We start from the raw sequence: 16,817 nt of genomic DNA, 5'->3' as shown, positions 1-16,817 counted from the left end.
ATCCTGCCCATTTCGTAAACTCTGATAGAAATGTTAGGTACTTACTTGGTTTTCCCCGATGGGTGTTCACTGTATTATGCTTTACAACTTTATTGGCATTTTATTTTTATTTTCTGTAGTAACCATAAAATATTTCATTAAAAAAAATACCAGGCAAATAGAAACAAAAAGAAAATGTATGATTTTACCTTCAGATTAAGCTAAATTATCAGGTCAAAGCAATAAATAAGACACAGCAATATAGTCTATTCCTTTATGGACCAAACAGTATAGAGCTTAAAACTTCTGGAATTATGGGTTCTTAATAAAATTATCCTCCATGATTGAATATTTAATACACCTCTTTTAGAATTTGACAGCTGAGGTAGGGGAGAAAAGATACCAAAGAGGTAAATAATACCAAAAGCTTTAATACATATCATAGTATATATGCATAAAACTGTAAGATTCCTTTTTCAGGGAAGTGAGAAAGGTAAGAATACTCTGTACCCTTCTAAAACTCAGGTTGGATTTTAGAAATCTTTGTGGAGATGATGCATTTGCCCCTTTGTATCTGTGACAGAGGAAATGGTTGCTTTCTTCTCCGTAGATCTGCCTTCTGCATTCTTTTAATATATTAATTTCAGTAGTTTAATTTTTAACCCTTATTACAGTCCTCTGATCAGGGAGAGAGAGCCTCAGACTAACTGTAGACTGAGGCAGCACTTCCCAACCAATGAATCAGGAGGATTTTTCTTTTATACTGTAAATTTGAATGGTGTTTCATGATATATTGCCACTTTTCTAATTTAATTTTCTAGGAACCCTCTGGATATTGATGCCACCGGTGTGGTTGGACTGTCATTTAGTGGACATCGTATCCAGAGTGCCACAGTGCTTCTCAATGAGGATGTCAATGACGAGAAGACTGCTGAGGCTGCGATGCAGCGCCTCAAAGCAGCCAACATTCCAGAGCAGAATACCATTGGCTTCATGTTTGCGTGTGTTGGTAGGGGCTTTCAGTATTATAGAGACAAGGGGAATGTGGAGGCTGATGCATTTAGAAAGTTTTTTCCTAGTGTTCCTTTATTTGGGTTCTTTGGAAATGGAGAAATTGGATGTGATCGCATAGTCACTGGAAACTTTATATTGAAGAAATGTAATGAGGTAAAGGATGATGATCTATTTCACAGCTATACAACAATAATGGCACTAATTCATCTTGGGTCATCTAAATAAAGCCACCTGTAAAGTGGCTTTCACAATGTATAACTTTTGGGCTCTGTCTTTTCCAGAAAATGGAAACTTGGGATATGTATATTACAAACAAAAAACTTTATATGTATCTGTTTTGTAGCTTTGACATTCTGAAGATTATTTGGTAGTTTTTAATATATTAGGTGAAGGACAAGTTTGTACATGATGTAATGCAAGACCGGGAGTTGAGAGCTTTTGCATCAGGCACAAGTGAACCAATTATGGCTATACTGCACCAGATATGTAGCTGCTGTGTGATAGGACTTTAAATAGTCTTCTGCATAGGAAGACTGAAAAAGGATTCATCAACAGAAAGGAGATTTAAGACATTCCATGACTACCTCTGCAATGTTAGATGATCTTTCAGCAGACTCATGAAGATATTTTTCTCCCTTAAATAAAGGAGAAAAATACACAGATGGCTTGGGAAATTTTTCTCTGCTTTACAATTTTACCATTTTTTTCAGAAGCTGTAACAAATTGCTGACTTTTTACTTATTTGATAAATGTTAAAGAACTATTTTTGTTTTAGTACTCTAAAGTTGCTTAGTCAAATAAATTGCCAAGACTAATCAGTATTTTATTACCTTATAAGGAAAAAAATTTTCCTTTCCCCTCAATAAAGAAATTGCAACAGAAAATTCTTTTTTTCACCTACTTCTATGTAACTAATTGGCAGATGAGACAATTACATCACCTTATTTTGGTTTTATACCAATAAAACATACCTTGGAAACTCAGATAGCTGTGTACTTCATTGCTTTTAGTGAGTGAGTGAAGGAATCCTTTAGAAAAGAAACCCCAGAATAATGGTATTTGTTAGTTAGCAAATCCTGGCATATTTCCAGTAAAATGTTTTTCAAGTTTAAATTTCTCATTATGTAAATATCAAAATGAAATCTGTGTAGAGAAAACCAGTTTCCCCCCCAATATCCATTCTTTCCTTTTCACACAGTCATAAAACCTTTGATTTTCAGCTAGGCACATGCACACCAGAATAAAGACTACATCCTTGTCTCCCTTGCAAGTATGACTGTTATGGCTGGTGAAATGTGAGGGAAATGATAACGTGTCCTTTAAAACAGACTGGTTTTTTTTTTTTTTTTTTTTTTTTGCCTTTTTTCGATCCTTTTGCTTAGAAGTGTATATGATTGTGAGCCATCTTAGACTCTACAGAAGAGGCAGTGCTCTATTGTGGAAGCGATCACACAGAATGATCCTAGGTTGCCATACAGTTTTGTTGACGTGCTACCATTACTGATTTGGACTGCCTATCTCCAGTGTTTTACAAGACAGAAATTAACATAATTCTTGCCTAAGGCACTTGTTTTTTTCCAGGTCTTTGTTACAGGATATCTGTATTAGCATATTCTAATACAGTATGATATAATATATGGCACTTTTGTAATAGTGGTTTTAATGGGCTAGAAGAAAACTTGCAAGGTAAGTGAAATCAAATATATTAACAACATTCCTGCTTTTTTTTTTTTTGCGGTATGCGGGCCTCTCACTGTTGTGGCTTCTCCTTTTGTGGAGCACAGGCTCCAGATGCGCAGGCTCAGCGGCCATGGCTCACGGGCCCAGCCATTCCGCGGCATGTGGGATCTTCCCGGACCGGGGCACGAACCCGTGTCCCCTGTATCGGCAGGCAGACTCTCAACCACTGCACCAGGGAAGCCCCTGCTTTTCTATTTTTAATCACTTTTTTTAAACCAATTTTTACTTCAAAAGATTTTTTTTCTTGCTGTTTATATAAATGATAAAAATACTTAAAAGTTTCATTAATTTATGGTTATACTCAATCTTAGTTCCTGAAGAAAGTCCAAAGAAAAGTTTGATTGCCATAGAACTTTTAATCTGTGAATATTAATATTTAGCCATTTTTATTTATTAACTCTTCTATTATTTGACATTGGTACCCATTATCAAGTAGAGAATATCTCAAAATTTAAGTCCTTGGTTATGCTTACATAGCATATAAGGAAAATACTTTGTAAATTTTCTTTGTCCTTGATATTAACCAGAGTTGACTGAACAGTAGAGGAAAAAAGATTTTGAAAATGGAAATATGAACAAAATGCACCTGGTTGAATGAACTGTTTTATTTTTTTCAAATTAATACATAAAATGTTTTATTACTACTCAAAGGAGAGTCTGCTGCAAGGTCATTTCATACAGTATTCGAGGTTAATATATGGCTTCTTTTTATAGCTGAGACTTTGGAGCTTGTTAGGAACAGTAAATTCATTTGGCCACAAGATTGTAACCCTGGTGCAAAATAGAAAGGGAAGAAGTTGAACCAATTGAAGGAGTAGTACTGATGAAAACAAAAGTTATTGGCCCTGCCTCTCAGAGGCTTTGACATTTCTGTGGAAGTTGGGGGGGGGATGATAATTTAACCAAAGTTAAAACAATTTATTATGGTTTTGAAAGGCTTGTCTTAAAAGCAGGCATTAAAGAAAAAGTTACTGTTTCAGCTAAAAACATAATTCCTAGAAATGGCAACTGTTGTAGTTATTTGTGAAACTGGAAAAATGATCACATGAAAAAGCTGACATGAGCACAAAAAGAGAAGATGTACCCTTACTGTTTTCTTTACAATACTGAGCTGTCGTCTATCAAGTGACAAGGATAGGATAGTTTAATCAAGGTGTTTAAAAAATATTGATTTCCTTAATGTGCTTTCAAAGCAGAATCTTTCTGCAGCTACAATTTGCCTTGTTAAAGGCTGCTTCAAAGGAATAAACTCCTTGAAATGCCAAGTAGCAATATAAAAAAGAGTAAGGAAGCTTGGAATTAAGATCTCAAAACAGACACCCTACACATTGTTATAATTAATAGTCTGTGAGCTAGAGTAATGAAGGAGGTCCAGAAGGCCAGTTCACTACTGTAATTAATTCTCAACTTTGCTTAAACCTGCATCATTGGTAAATAAAACAACTTTTCAACCTAGTAAGAGAAGCCAAACAGCAAGAGTTTTGCCACTAATTTATATTACAAACTTAACACAATGAACATGCAAAGAATGTAAAATAAACGTTTACAAATCTGAGAATTTCCTAGGCATTCTGCAGAAATTTTTGAGAAAAAAATCTACTTCTGTCATTTTGTGCCCAGTCTAACCCATTTGAGCACCACCATAAATTCCATTTTAATGAAAACAGAAGACTAAATCCTCTTGATTTGAAATTGAGATTTTAGATGACTGACTTGGTTTTCATTTGTAGAAAGGGAATGAGTCTGCTTAATGAAAATCCTAAAATAACAAAACATAGTATTAGTAATAACATATTTGTTAAATAAACAAAACTAATACATGTGCTATGTAAAGAATGTTACCAGAAAGTTTTTTTTAATATTAGCCTGTGTAGAGAAAAATAGTCAAATATTTACAAGACATATTATTTTTGTTTCATTTCTGCCTTATGCCATGATGGAGACAGAATAGAAGAATATATGCTACTCTAAAGTAGAAAACATTGGCAGAGGCCAGTAAACTTCATTTTTTTTTTTTTGCGGTACGCGGGCCTCTCACTGTTGTGGCCTCTCCCGTTGCGGAGCATAGGCTCCGGACGCACAGGCTCAGCGGCCATGGCTCACGGGCCCAGCCACTCCATGGCATGTGGGATCTTCCCAGACCGAGGCACGAACCCGTGTCCCCTGCATCGGCAGGCAGACTCGAAACCACTGCGCCACCAGGGAAGCCCCAATAAACTTCATTTAATGTCTTGGTACTAAGAGTGTATGGAGCATTTCACTTCATAAAGTTTTTATAAAAGTTACTGTTCTCTAGTGACATCACAGCCAGTAAAAAAGGCAAGATAATTACAAGAAATTGGAAAAAATACATATATTCATTAATTTTAAATGTAAATCAGTGAAGATAATTGAGACCATTTTCTTAACCTTTTCACAATACCTCCACATCTAACCAAAATTCAGTTACCATACATGTATCTAAAACATAACTCTGTTCAAGGCCTAGTCAGGATACTAGAATTACAGATAGGAATAAACATAATTGAGCTGAGTGACACTAGCAACTGTGTGAACCGAATTTGTTGGTGCTCTGGAAAACAAAGGTTTACAGCAACTAACACAGTGCCCAGTGAAGAAAACCCATCCTCAGAATGGTAGGAAAGTTTTGTGATTTTTTACTCACCCTTGCCTCCCATGCAGTGGTGCTCTTATTCTTAAAATGACAGAAGGATGGTTTCCAGTTCCCTCCCTCAAACCAGAAGAGGAAGAATAGACTTTATTTGCAAATCACTGTTTGTCTTTTCTAATCTGGGGGGGGGGGGATTAGAAGGACTGACTCAAGGTGCTCATCACTGTTTTGCATAACTTGGAAATCAGGCAAGAAAGAGTAGGCACTGCTTGTGAAAGCTGCAAGATGACTGCAGAATCACAGGCACCTGGATATGGGTGAAGACATAAAACAGGCTGTGTAAGGCCTAGAGGAGAAGCTGGGGTGAGATTTGTGAGAAACTGGGCATTCAAAAGCAGTTGTACCCAGGGGAAGATATAGAATGCCAAATGAATGCACAGGCAAAACATGCTCAGAAAAGATTTAAGAGAGCCTTAGGTTTTCATCTTGGTCTGATCCCTAGGATAGAAGCAGGCCTAGCTAAGAGCTGCAGGAGTGCCTTAGCACACAGCTGAAATGCAGAAAGGAGAACTGGCATTCAAGGAAATCTCTAAAAACAGCTGAACATGAGATAATAGGAACAGAGGTTTCAGTGATCACACACAAGGGATAGTCTTTGTAAAAGTACCTTGGAGAAGTCTCAAAAACAAATGAACAACAGCGTTCAACAGTCAGCAACAACTGGTAAACACTGGGAATAGAAGAGAATGTTATATCCAGAATTACAGTACTGTAATAGTGAAATGCCCAATTTTCAACAACAAAAAATCTGTAAGGCATACAGAGAAACAGGGAAACGAGGCCTATTCAATGGAACAGAAACTGGCTTGGCCCACACATTGAACTTACTAGAAAAAGACCTTTAAATATGCTCAAAGAACTAAAGGAAATCAAGAAAGTGATGAATAAAATGAGAATACCAGTGGAGAGAAATTATAAAAAGGAACCAAACATTTTGGAGCAGAAAGTTACAATAACAAAATTTTCACTGGAGGGGTTGAACAGCAGATTTGAGCAAGCAAAAGAACTCATCAGCAAGTTGAAGACAGGACAGTTGAAGTAATTGTGTCTAAGAAAGCAAAGTAAACAATCGAAGGGATTTGTAAGATACCATCAAATGGAAGATGAAACAGGAGTCCCAGAAGGAAAAGAGAAAGCTACATAAAGTTTATTTGAAGAAATGATGACAAAAGAGCTTGCCAAATTTGATGCAAGACATGGATGTACATATCAGGAGGCTCAACAAACTCCAAACAGGGTAGAGTCAAAAGAGACACCAAGATACATTATAGACGGTCCTTGACCTAGGACAATTTGACTTAGGATTGTTTCAACTTTACAATGGTGTAAAGATGATATGCATTCAGTAGAAACCATACTTACTTCAAGTTTTGAATTTTGATCTTTTCCCAGGCTAGCAGTATGCAGTAAGATATGCACTTATGATGCCTAGCAGTGGCAGAAAGCTGCAGCTCCCAGTCAGCTGCATGATCATGAGTAAACATCTAATACATGTACAACTATTCTGTTTTTCAGTACAGTATTCAGTAAATTACATCACTTCAAAATAGGCTTTGTATTAGATGATTTTGCCCAGCTACAGGCTAACGTAATTGTTCACAGCACATTTAAGATAGGATAGGCTTAGCTATGATGTTCAGTAGGTTAGGTATATAAAATGCATTTTCAACTTATATTTTCAACTTACCATGGGTTTATCAAGATACAACCCCATTGCAACTGGAGGAAAATCTGTATAATTAAGCTATACAAAGAGAAAGAATCTTGAAAGCAGCAAGAATGAAGAAACATCACATAAAAGGGATCTTCAGGGCTTCCCTGGTGGCGCAGTGGTTGAGAGTCCGCCTGCCAATGCAGGGGACACGGGTTCGTGCCCCGGTCCAGGAAGATCCCACATGCCATGGAGCGGCTGGGCCGGTGAGCCATGGCCGCTGAGCCTGCGTGCCTGGAGCCTATGCTCCGCAACGGGAGAGGCCACAACAGTGAGAGGCCAGCGTACCACATTAAAAAAAAAAAAAAAAGGGATCTTCAATAAGATTATCAGATTTCTCGAAAAAACTGTCAACCTAAAATCTTCTATCTGGCAAAACTGTCCTTCAAAAATGAGGGAGAAATTAAAACATTACCGGACACTGATACAACTGGACCTGCCCTGCAAGAAATGCTAAAGGAAATTCTTCAAGTTGAAATGAAAGGACAAAGGATAGGAACAGGAAACCATATGAAGAAGTAAAGCTCTCCAGTAAAGGTATACATGAACAATTATAGAAGCTAGTATCATAACTTTGATTTGTAACTCTTTGTTTTCCACACAATTTAGGAACGAACATATAAAAATACAATTACTGGTTTATGTTTTTAGTTGGTTTATGTTTTTAGACACAATGCTTAAAGATGTAATCTTGTGACAGTAATAGTTGAAAGGGAGTGAGGGCAAAGTTATATAAGAGCAAAGTTTTTATGCACTATTGACGTTAAGCTGCTGTAAATTCAAATTAGTGTCATTACTTCATGATGGTAAATGGAATCCCCATGGTAACCACAAAGAAATAGCTATAGAATACACACAAAAGGAAAAAAGAGAATTTAAATGTTTCACTATAAAACAAAACACAAAAGAAGACACTAACGCAGAAAATAAGGAGCAAAAATATTCCATGCAAATAGTAACCAAAAGGGAACAGTATATTATTATGAGACAAATAGACTTACAACCTTTTTGGATTTAAAGAGACAGAAAAGTACATTATATGTTAAAAGGTTTTATACAACAATGTTACAGTTACAAGCATTTACACATCTAATAACATCCTCAAAATACATTAAGCAAAACACAACATACCAAAACAGCACTGCTTTCATTGCACCCCATAAGACAGAAAATTCTAGCTGTAAATGCTTAGTTTAAAAAAAAAAATCTGAAATCAACATTCTAACTTTATAACTTAAGGAACTAGAAAAAGAAGAACAAACTAAACCCAAAGCTAGTAGAAGGAAGATTAGAACTAAGATAAGCAAAATACTGAAAAGAAAATCAATAGAAAATTTTGAACTAAAAGCTAGTTCTTTGAAAAGGTTAACGAAGTGGAAAAACCTTTAGCTAGATCAATAACAAGAGAAGACTCAACTTCTAAAAACAGAAATAAGAGTAGGGTTATTACTAATGAGTCTACAGAAATAAAAAGGATAAGAGTACTATGAGCAGTTTTAAACAAGTTGAATAACCTAGATGAAATGGATATATTTCTAAAAACAAAAGCACAACCATACTAAGACTGATTAATGAAGAAATAAAAAATCTACATAGACCTATAGGTAGAAGGGAGATTGATTGAATCAGCCGTCAAAAACCTCCCAACAAAGGAAAATCCTGCAACCTCTGGCTTTACTCAATTCAACCAAACATTTAAAGAAGAAATAACTCCAGTCCTCAAACTTTTCAAAAAGATTCAATAGGTGGGAACACTTCCTAATCCATATTATAAGGCCAGTATTGCCCTGATACCAAAGCCAGACAATGACAACACAAGAAAAGAAAAAGACCAATACCCCTGATGAATATTGATGCAAACATCTTAAAGTATTAGCAAACTGAATTCAAGAGCACATTAACAGTTTTATACATTTTGAACAAGTGGATTTATTGCTGCAATGCAAGGATGGTTCAACAGATGAAAATCCAATCAAATACGATACACTGCATTAGCAGAATGAGGGTCACACATGGATCCCATCAGTTGATGCCGAAAAAGAATTTGACAAAATTCTTTTTGATTAAAAAAAAAAAACCCACCACTCCCCTAGGAATTGAAGGAAGCTACCTCAATATAATACAGACCACATATGAAAATCTTATAGCTAACATACTCAATGGAGAAGGACTGAAAGAAACAAGACAAAGATGCAGCTTTTACTGTTGCTATTCAACATAGTGTTGGAACTTTGAGGCAGAGTAATTAGTCAAGAAAAAGATTGAAATTAGGAAGAAGTAAAATTATTTCTGCAGAATACATGATCCTATATGTAGAAAACACTAATGTTCCCTGCACCTCAAAATCTGTCAGAACTTAGAAACAAATCAGCAAAGTTGAAGCATACAGAAGCAACACACAAAATCAGTTGCCTTTCTGTACACTAACATGAACAACCCAAAACAGAAATTAGGATAACTCCCTTTACAATAGCATCAAAAACAATAATATACATAGGAATTAACTTAATGAAGGTGAAAGACATACACTGAAAACCACAAAACATTGCTGAATGATGTTAAAGATGACACATAAATGGAAAGACATCACATGTTCATAGATTGGAAGACAATACTGGTATGATGTCAGGTGATCTACAGATTCAATGTAATCCACTTCAAAATCTCAATGACATTTTTTACAGAAAATAGAAAAATAAGCAGAATATCTAGGATCCCCAAATAGCCAAAACAATCTTGAAAAAGATTAAAGATGGAAGGCTCACACTTCCTGATTTCAAATTTTACTGCAAAGCTACAATAATCAAAACTGTGGTACTGAATAAAAACAGACATATAGACTAGTGGAGTAGAATAAAGAATCCAGAAATCCTCACATATATGGTCAAATGATTTGGGGGAAGTGCACCAAGACCATTTAATGGGAAAGGACAGTGTTTCCAACAAATGGTGTTGGGAAAATAGGATATCCACATGCAAAAGAATGAAATTGGATTTTTATCTAACACCATATAAACGGATCAAAGACCTAAACCTAAGACTTAAAACTCCACTCTTAGAAGAAAACAGGGGAAAAGTTTCAGGACATTGGATTTGGCAGTGATTTCTTGGATATGACACCAAAGTCATAGGCATCAGAAGAAAAAACAAACTGGGCTTCATCAAAAATTAAACATTTATGTATCAAAGGACACTATCAATGGAGTGAAAAAAGCAATCCACAGAATGGGAGAAAATATTTGCAAATCACATATCTGATGAGGGATTAATATCCATTAATATATAAAAAACCCCTAAAATGCAACAACAGCAACAAAAGACAACCCAAATCAAAACTGGGCAAAGGACTTGAATAGTCAGGTATCCAAAGAAGATACAGTATGGCCAATAAGCACGTGAAAAAATGCTCAACATCACTAACCATTTGGGAAATGCAAATCAAAACCATGATGAAATACCACTTCGTACCCATTAGGGTGGCTATTATTGGGGAAAAAAAAAAGTGTTGGCAAGGATGTGGAGCAACTGGAACTTCTGTTCATTGCTGCTAGGAATATAAAGTGGTATAGCTGCTGTAGAAAACAGTAAGGCAGTTCCTCAAAAAATTAAATACAGAATTAGCATTTGACTCAGCAATTCCACTTCTGGGTATTTATACAAAAGAACAGAAAACAGGGGCTTGAACAGATACTTGCACATGTATGTTCATGGAAGCATTATCTCAATAGCCAAAAGGTGAAATGACTCATATTCATTGATTAATGAATGAATAAGCAAAATGTGGTAGATAGATACAGTGGAATATTATTCAGTCACATAAAGGAATGAAATTTGGATACATACTATAGTGCTGATGAACCCTGCAGACATGGTAAGTGAAATAAGGCACACACAAAAGGACAAATACATGATTCTACTTACATGAAGTATTGAGAATATTCAAATACTTAAAGTAGAATGTTGGCTACCAGGGTGTTGAGTGGAGGAATGGGGAGTTATTGTTTAATGGGTACAGTGTTCAGTATGGAATGCTGAGAAAGTTCTGGAGATGAATGGTGGTGATGGTTGCATCAGTGTGAATATACTTAATGCCACTGAATTGTATATGTAAAAATCGTACATCTTATGTATGTTTTTCTACCATAAAAACTTTTTTAAACCACCAAAAGTCACATAACCTAGCTATTTTTTTAAAAAAAAGGTTATCAAGCCACAAAACACAGAGGAAGTTTAATTTGTATATGGCTAAGTGAAAGAAGACAGTCTGAAAAGGTTACATACTCTATGACTCCAACTATGACATTCTGGAAAACTATAGAGCTAGTAAAGGGATTAGTGGTTACCACTGTGAGATTGGGAAGGCTGAGTAGATGGAGCACAGGAGATCTTTAGGGTGGTGAAGTTATTCAACATGATACTGTAGTGGTGGACACATAAAATGATGCATTTGTCAAAATCCATAAAACTATAACAAAAAGTAAACTATAGACTTTTGTAAACGTTGTTTCATTTAATTTATAATTGTTTCATTTATATTAGCAAATGTAGTGCACTAGTACATTTTACATAGATGTTTAATAGGGAAAACTGTGTGGGAGAGGGAAGTATATGGGAACTCTCTGCAATGTCTTCTCAATCATTCTATAAATCTGTAACTTTTAAAAAAATAGTCTGTTAAAAAATTCTGTGAGGGTTTTTTGTTTTGTATACTCTAGTGCCTCAAGCTCATATGTATTAGTTGTAAGTGAATGATGGGTAAATGAGTGAATGAATGAATCAGTGGCACTAGTGACAGATTCAATTCACAGTGCTCACACTGGGCTAGACTGTTGGGAAAAGTCAGTGCGTACCGACTGAGGGATTAATAACCAGAATATTTGAAGAACTCCTAAAATGCAACAATAGCAACAAGAGAAAACCTAGTTCAAAATAAGCAAAGGACTTGAATAGGCAGGTATCCAAAGAAGATATACAGATGACCAATAAGCACATGAAAAGATGCTAAACATCACTAATTAGGGAAATGCAAATCAAAACCACAATGAGATACCACTTCACACCTATTAGGATGGCTGTTAAAACAAACAAAAACAAGTGTTGGCAAGGATGTGGAGAACTGGCTTGAAGGGGAAGTTGTTCACAGGTGGGCTGTTCATTTGGCCAGAGCTTGCTCCTCTGCCTCAGCTATTTACTAGCCCTAGACCTTTGGTGTTCAGAACTCCCACTGCTCCAAGCTACTCCACAACTCTTCATATGTCCTGAAAGTTGCCATTGGTTTTTTCTATTATATTTCAGGGTAACTACACAGTTGGAAAAACTGAAGAAACTGTCTGGCCTAATGAATTCTTTATTTTGCTCCTAATAAGATGAAAACCTCACATTCTGCAAAATCATGCCCTAAAATTAAAAGCCTTATGGGGAAAATAAGTTTGGAATTTTGTAACCTGAGCAGTAACAAAAACTAGAATCCTAAATTTCCACTAGTATCCACTGAGAATTAGTCCATCTTCTGTATACTTAAACTTTTGGGCTTGTGTTTCTTTCAGATATAGATCCTTGAAATCAATTGCTTCTCATAGAGAAATGATTTTCATCAATATTAAAAATATGATCTAAAGGTAGCTGCCAATGATAGGGATAGAGCAGGATAGTTAACACAGGTAGTTTTAGAAGTCCCATTAGGGGATTATAGACACAAAGGGAACTTTGGGAGACCATTGTAAGCTAATGAACACTCAAGAAAGCAATCAGAACACTGTGAAACAAAACAGCTCTGCTTAACAATGAAACCATGCAATAAAAGCACGAGATATGCCCCAGGCCATTAAGTGAAAAAACAAGGCCTGCAGCCTGCTGGTCAAGGTCAGCAAGATAATGATCCTTAGGATGTGCACCTGAGCATGTACAGGAATACAGGGGAAAGGTGGCATTCCAAAGTATAAGACCCCCATACTGAAACCTGAGATGATTTAACATATTTTAGCCTATGTTACCACCCTTCTGCTGATTTGAATAGCACCATGACAGTCCCCGTTTGACCAAATAGGGTCAAAAACTCCTCTGCCCCACCCAAAGGAGGAGCTAGTGATGTAAGCGTGATGTCTACTCAAAGAATGTGGAAGAAGGTGGGCTTCTCCCACTTTCCACTTTTCCTTTGATTATAAAAACGTAGCCCACTTAGTTCCTGGGGCAGAGCTCTCTTGCCTGCCCACTTGTATCCTTCAGAAGCATCCTATACTAATAAATCCACTTCTTCCCTCCCACTTTGTCCCTCACCGAATTCCTTCTGCACCGAGACATAACAACCTGTGAGTTATTAAGTCCCGAGACAAGTTGTGTGGTTTCACCTTCATCAATGAATGCTTTTTTTCTGATCACCGGGTGAAATGTCTTCATGCCTTTACCTGTACTTGCAACTTCCCCAGACAGCTTAACACAGTGAAAGCCACTAAAGCCTCTCCTTGCCCTTAGTTAGGATTTTCATCTTTTCTCTTAGGGTCGTGGTGTATTTGCTAAAAGTTTCTCCTTAGCTGTGAGAAAGTTTGCCTCTGGATGCTTCAACACGTTAGCTTACTGGGAAAAATCATGTTTGACCAATGCAACTCTCACCTAGGATTGATATTACTCCCCTATTTACCTACTGCAAATGAGCTAATAATACACGGGACAGAAACACACGTACCTTGCAATAGGACAGTGTTTCAGGGTATGATAACTTTCAGTCTTTTATTTAGAGAACAAAAAAGGATTAATGTTTAATTTCTTTTACCTTTTGGTGTTACATTTTCTGCCTTTGTAACAAAAAAGCAGTGATTTGGGTTCACTGTGATATTTCTTCAATGTTCTCCATGACCTATAGAAAATAAGAATTAAGATGTTTTCTCCATCTCAATTTTTCTTTATATGCACACCTTCCAACACATCTTTATTTTATTCACACATATACATCCACCCCTTCTGTTTGTGATATGAAGAGTTGAGGTGAACTAGCCTAGAACATCCAAATAAGCCACACAGCGCTCCTCAGAACACAGAAGAGTGTGTCAGCACCTCCATTCAGATCTCACAGAGGAAAGTGTCCCTGCCTTTCCTCACTGCCTGTTTTCTGTTACCTGAAGTTCTAACAAGCCTGGTGAATTTTTTTTTTTTTTTTTTTGCAGCACGTGGGCCTCTCACTGTTGTGGCCTCTCCCGTTACGGAGCACAGGCTCTGGACACACAGGCCCAGTGGCCACGGCTCATGGGCCCAGCCACTCCGCGGCATGTGGGATCTTCCCAGACTGGGGCATGAACCCGTGTCCCCTGCATGGGCAGGCAGACTCTCAACCACTGAGCCACCAGGGAAGCCCCGTTGGTGAATTTTTTAAAAGATATTACAAATGATAAAGAGAGTAAGGGGAAAAGATTGCCAGAATGAGTCATTCTAATGGCAATAAAAATTAATAACTGATGGCAAGAAAACAGAAGAAAGTAGCAAAAACAAAACAAAAATCAGGACTAAAAACCAAACCAAACCAAAACAAAAAAACCCTGTGGCTAGCTAGGACTATTTAATGTAGGGACAATTCCCTCCATAGCCGATGAGCCCTAAGTCTGTAACCCATATCTGTGGAAGCATAAGTGCAGTACAAAAAACTTGGACTTGGGGTTTAAATCCTTGTTCTACCACCTCATGTGTGATCTTGATGTTAACCTCTCTAAGCCTCAGTTTTCTCTTCTGTAGAGTGAGAATAATACCACCTGCCTCACAATGAGTGTTAGGACTTAAAAGAGTTCTCCTTCTCCGATATGAAATATCAACCACAGTGCCTGGCACCTACAGACACCTGATGTTCATGATTACGTATTACACTGCTTTCTTTTCATTTGAAGAGCTGTACTTTCAGAACTAGTGCATTATTGCAATAGGGATACATAATCACAATCTAAATGTATGCTAGGACTTTAGGCTGTAGGTTTACTTAATGAACGAATTGAAAAGATTGCCTAGGGAGGTTTATATTCCAGAGGCACACATGGTGACACGAACAAACCTATCAGAAGGGAGTGATAAAATGAATAAAGCTTTATGGTGTGGTGGCAAGAGGAGTTTCCTGGTGAAAGCAGGTCATTAATAAAATTTAAAATAGAGTGTACCATCATGCTGTGATTTTCATAACAAATACGAGCTAATAGCATTAAGCAATTCCCAGTCCGCATGATCAACCTTATTTTCATGACACAGATCTTGTCACATGCGGTAAAAGGCATTTCTTTTTGCTTTTCTTAAAGTAATGGCCTTGCAGTTACTGATAGACTGTTTGACCTTGAAAAAATAAGTGGTCAGTCAGCTAATTTTGTGAGCTATGCCCAGTACCTTATCTAGATTTTTACCCTTTGTTGTGACATTTTCTGCCTCCATTAAAAGAAAGCAGCAAATTAATACTTAAGTGCCAAAACTCTTTTCTCAATGAAACCAGAGTACCTCTGTGTGGAGAGCTCCAAGGTAGCTTCTATTTTATTACAAACATGTCTTTATAAACAGGAAGAGGTCGACTTGTTTTTTATGTGTGTACATTTTCTAAAAAATAATTGAGTTTTTACCATTCCATTGAACGTTCTGAAAAAAAAAATTAAGAGGCAAACCTTTTGAAGAGAAATGTTATTGGTGAATTACAAACACGGATCCTTGTGCATTCAGTCAACCATTCCTACATTTTTTCTTGTCACACTTAGCCTTATTTGTGTTAATCTTCCCAGTTAAAACCATGCTCAATAATAAATTTTCAGTTCTCTGAGAATTTCTTCACTGGTTACTTTACCATCAGGCATTTTACAAATGAATGTAGTTCCAGACAGTATCATTATTACAAATTTAGCAAAAATCAACAAACTCACCAAACCATTAAAATACATGATTTCACTCAATTACAAAGTAGAGGAACACATCTCAATCTCTTGATAACTCAGAAGTTAATTTTGAGCATATTAAAATGAATCATGTGACAGTATCATTTAATAACAGCATCTCTTTCTGGCTTTTTATTGTGAAATATACATAATAAGATTTACCATTTTAACCATTTTTAACTGTACAGTTCAGTTCCACACTGTTGTACAATCATCACCGCCATGCATCTCCAAAACTTTTTCATAATCCCACACTGAAACTCTGTAGTCATTAAATAACTCCCCATTCTCCTACTCTTAGCCCCTGGTAACAACCATTTTACTTTGTCTCTATGAATTTGATTACTCTCGATACTTCAAATAAGTGAAATCATGTAATACTTATCTTTCGTGTTTGGCTTATTTCACTTAGCCAACTGTCTTAAAAGTTCATCCATGTTGTAGCATGAATCAGAATTTGATTCCTTTTTAAGGCTAAATAATATTCCATTGTATTTATGTACCACTTTGGGTTTATCAATTCATTCCTTTTTAAAAAAATGTTTTATTTAAGTATAGTTGATTTACAACCTTGTGTTAATTTCTGCTGTACAGCAAAGTGATTCCATTATACATATATATACAATCTTTTAAAAAATATTCTTTTCCATTATGGTTCATCACAGGATATTGAATATAGTTCCCTATGCTATACAGTAGGACCTTGTTGTTATCTATTCTATATATAACAGGTTGCATCTCCTAACCCCAAACTCCCACTCCATCACTCCCCCACCCCCACCCCCGATAACCACAATTCTGTTCTCTATGTCTC

The 16,817-nt window shown here is 36.4% G+C and overlaps 2 protein-coding genes across 2 annotated transcripts in view; one reads left to right on the top strand and one right to left on the bottom strand.

Annotated features, from left to right (window-relative positions):
- The window catches only part of FBXO22 (F-box protein 22), a 30,479-nt gene extending 28,565 nt beyond the window's left edge, over positions 1-1,914 (top strand). The window contains exon 7 of the mRNA XM_082647798.1: positions 801-1,914. Within this exon, the coding sequence (XP_082503924.1) occupies positions 801-1,218 (418 nt within the window). The 3' untranslated portion in view covers positions 1,219-1,914. The remainder of the gene's footprint in view (positions 1-800) is intronic.
- Positions 1,915-3,026: 1,112 nt separating this feature from the next.
- NRG4 (neuregulin 4) overlaps positions 3,027-16,817 on the bottom strand; it is a 134,048-nt gene continuing 120,257 nt past the window's right edge. The window contains exon 8 of the mRNA XM_082647314.1: positions 3,027-4,492. Coding sequence (XP_082503440.1) covers positions 4,434-4,492 — 59 coding nt within the window. The 3' untranslated portion in view covers positions 3,027-4,433. The remainder of the gene's footprint in view (positions 4,493-16,817) is intronic.

This window comes from Grampus griseus (genome assembly GCF_964374135.1).
Source record: "Grampus griseus genome assembly, chromosome: 2".
Classification (NCBI taxonomy): Eukaryota; Metazoa; Chordata; class Mammalia; order Artiodactyla; family Delphinidae; genus Grampus; species Grampus griseus.
The sequence above is the reverse complement of the archived record's forward strand: the minus strand, read 5'-3'. Positions and strand labels throughout refer to the sequence as shown.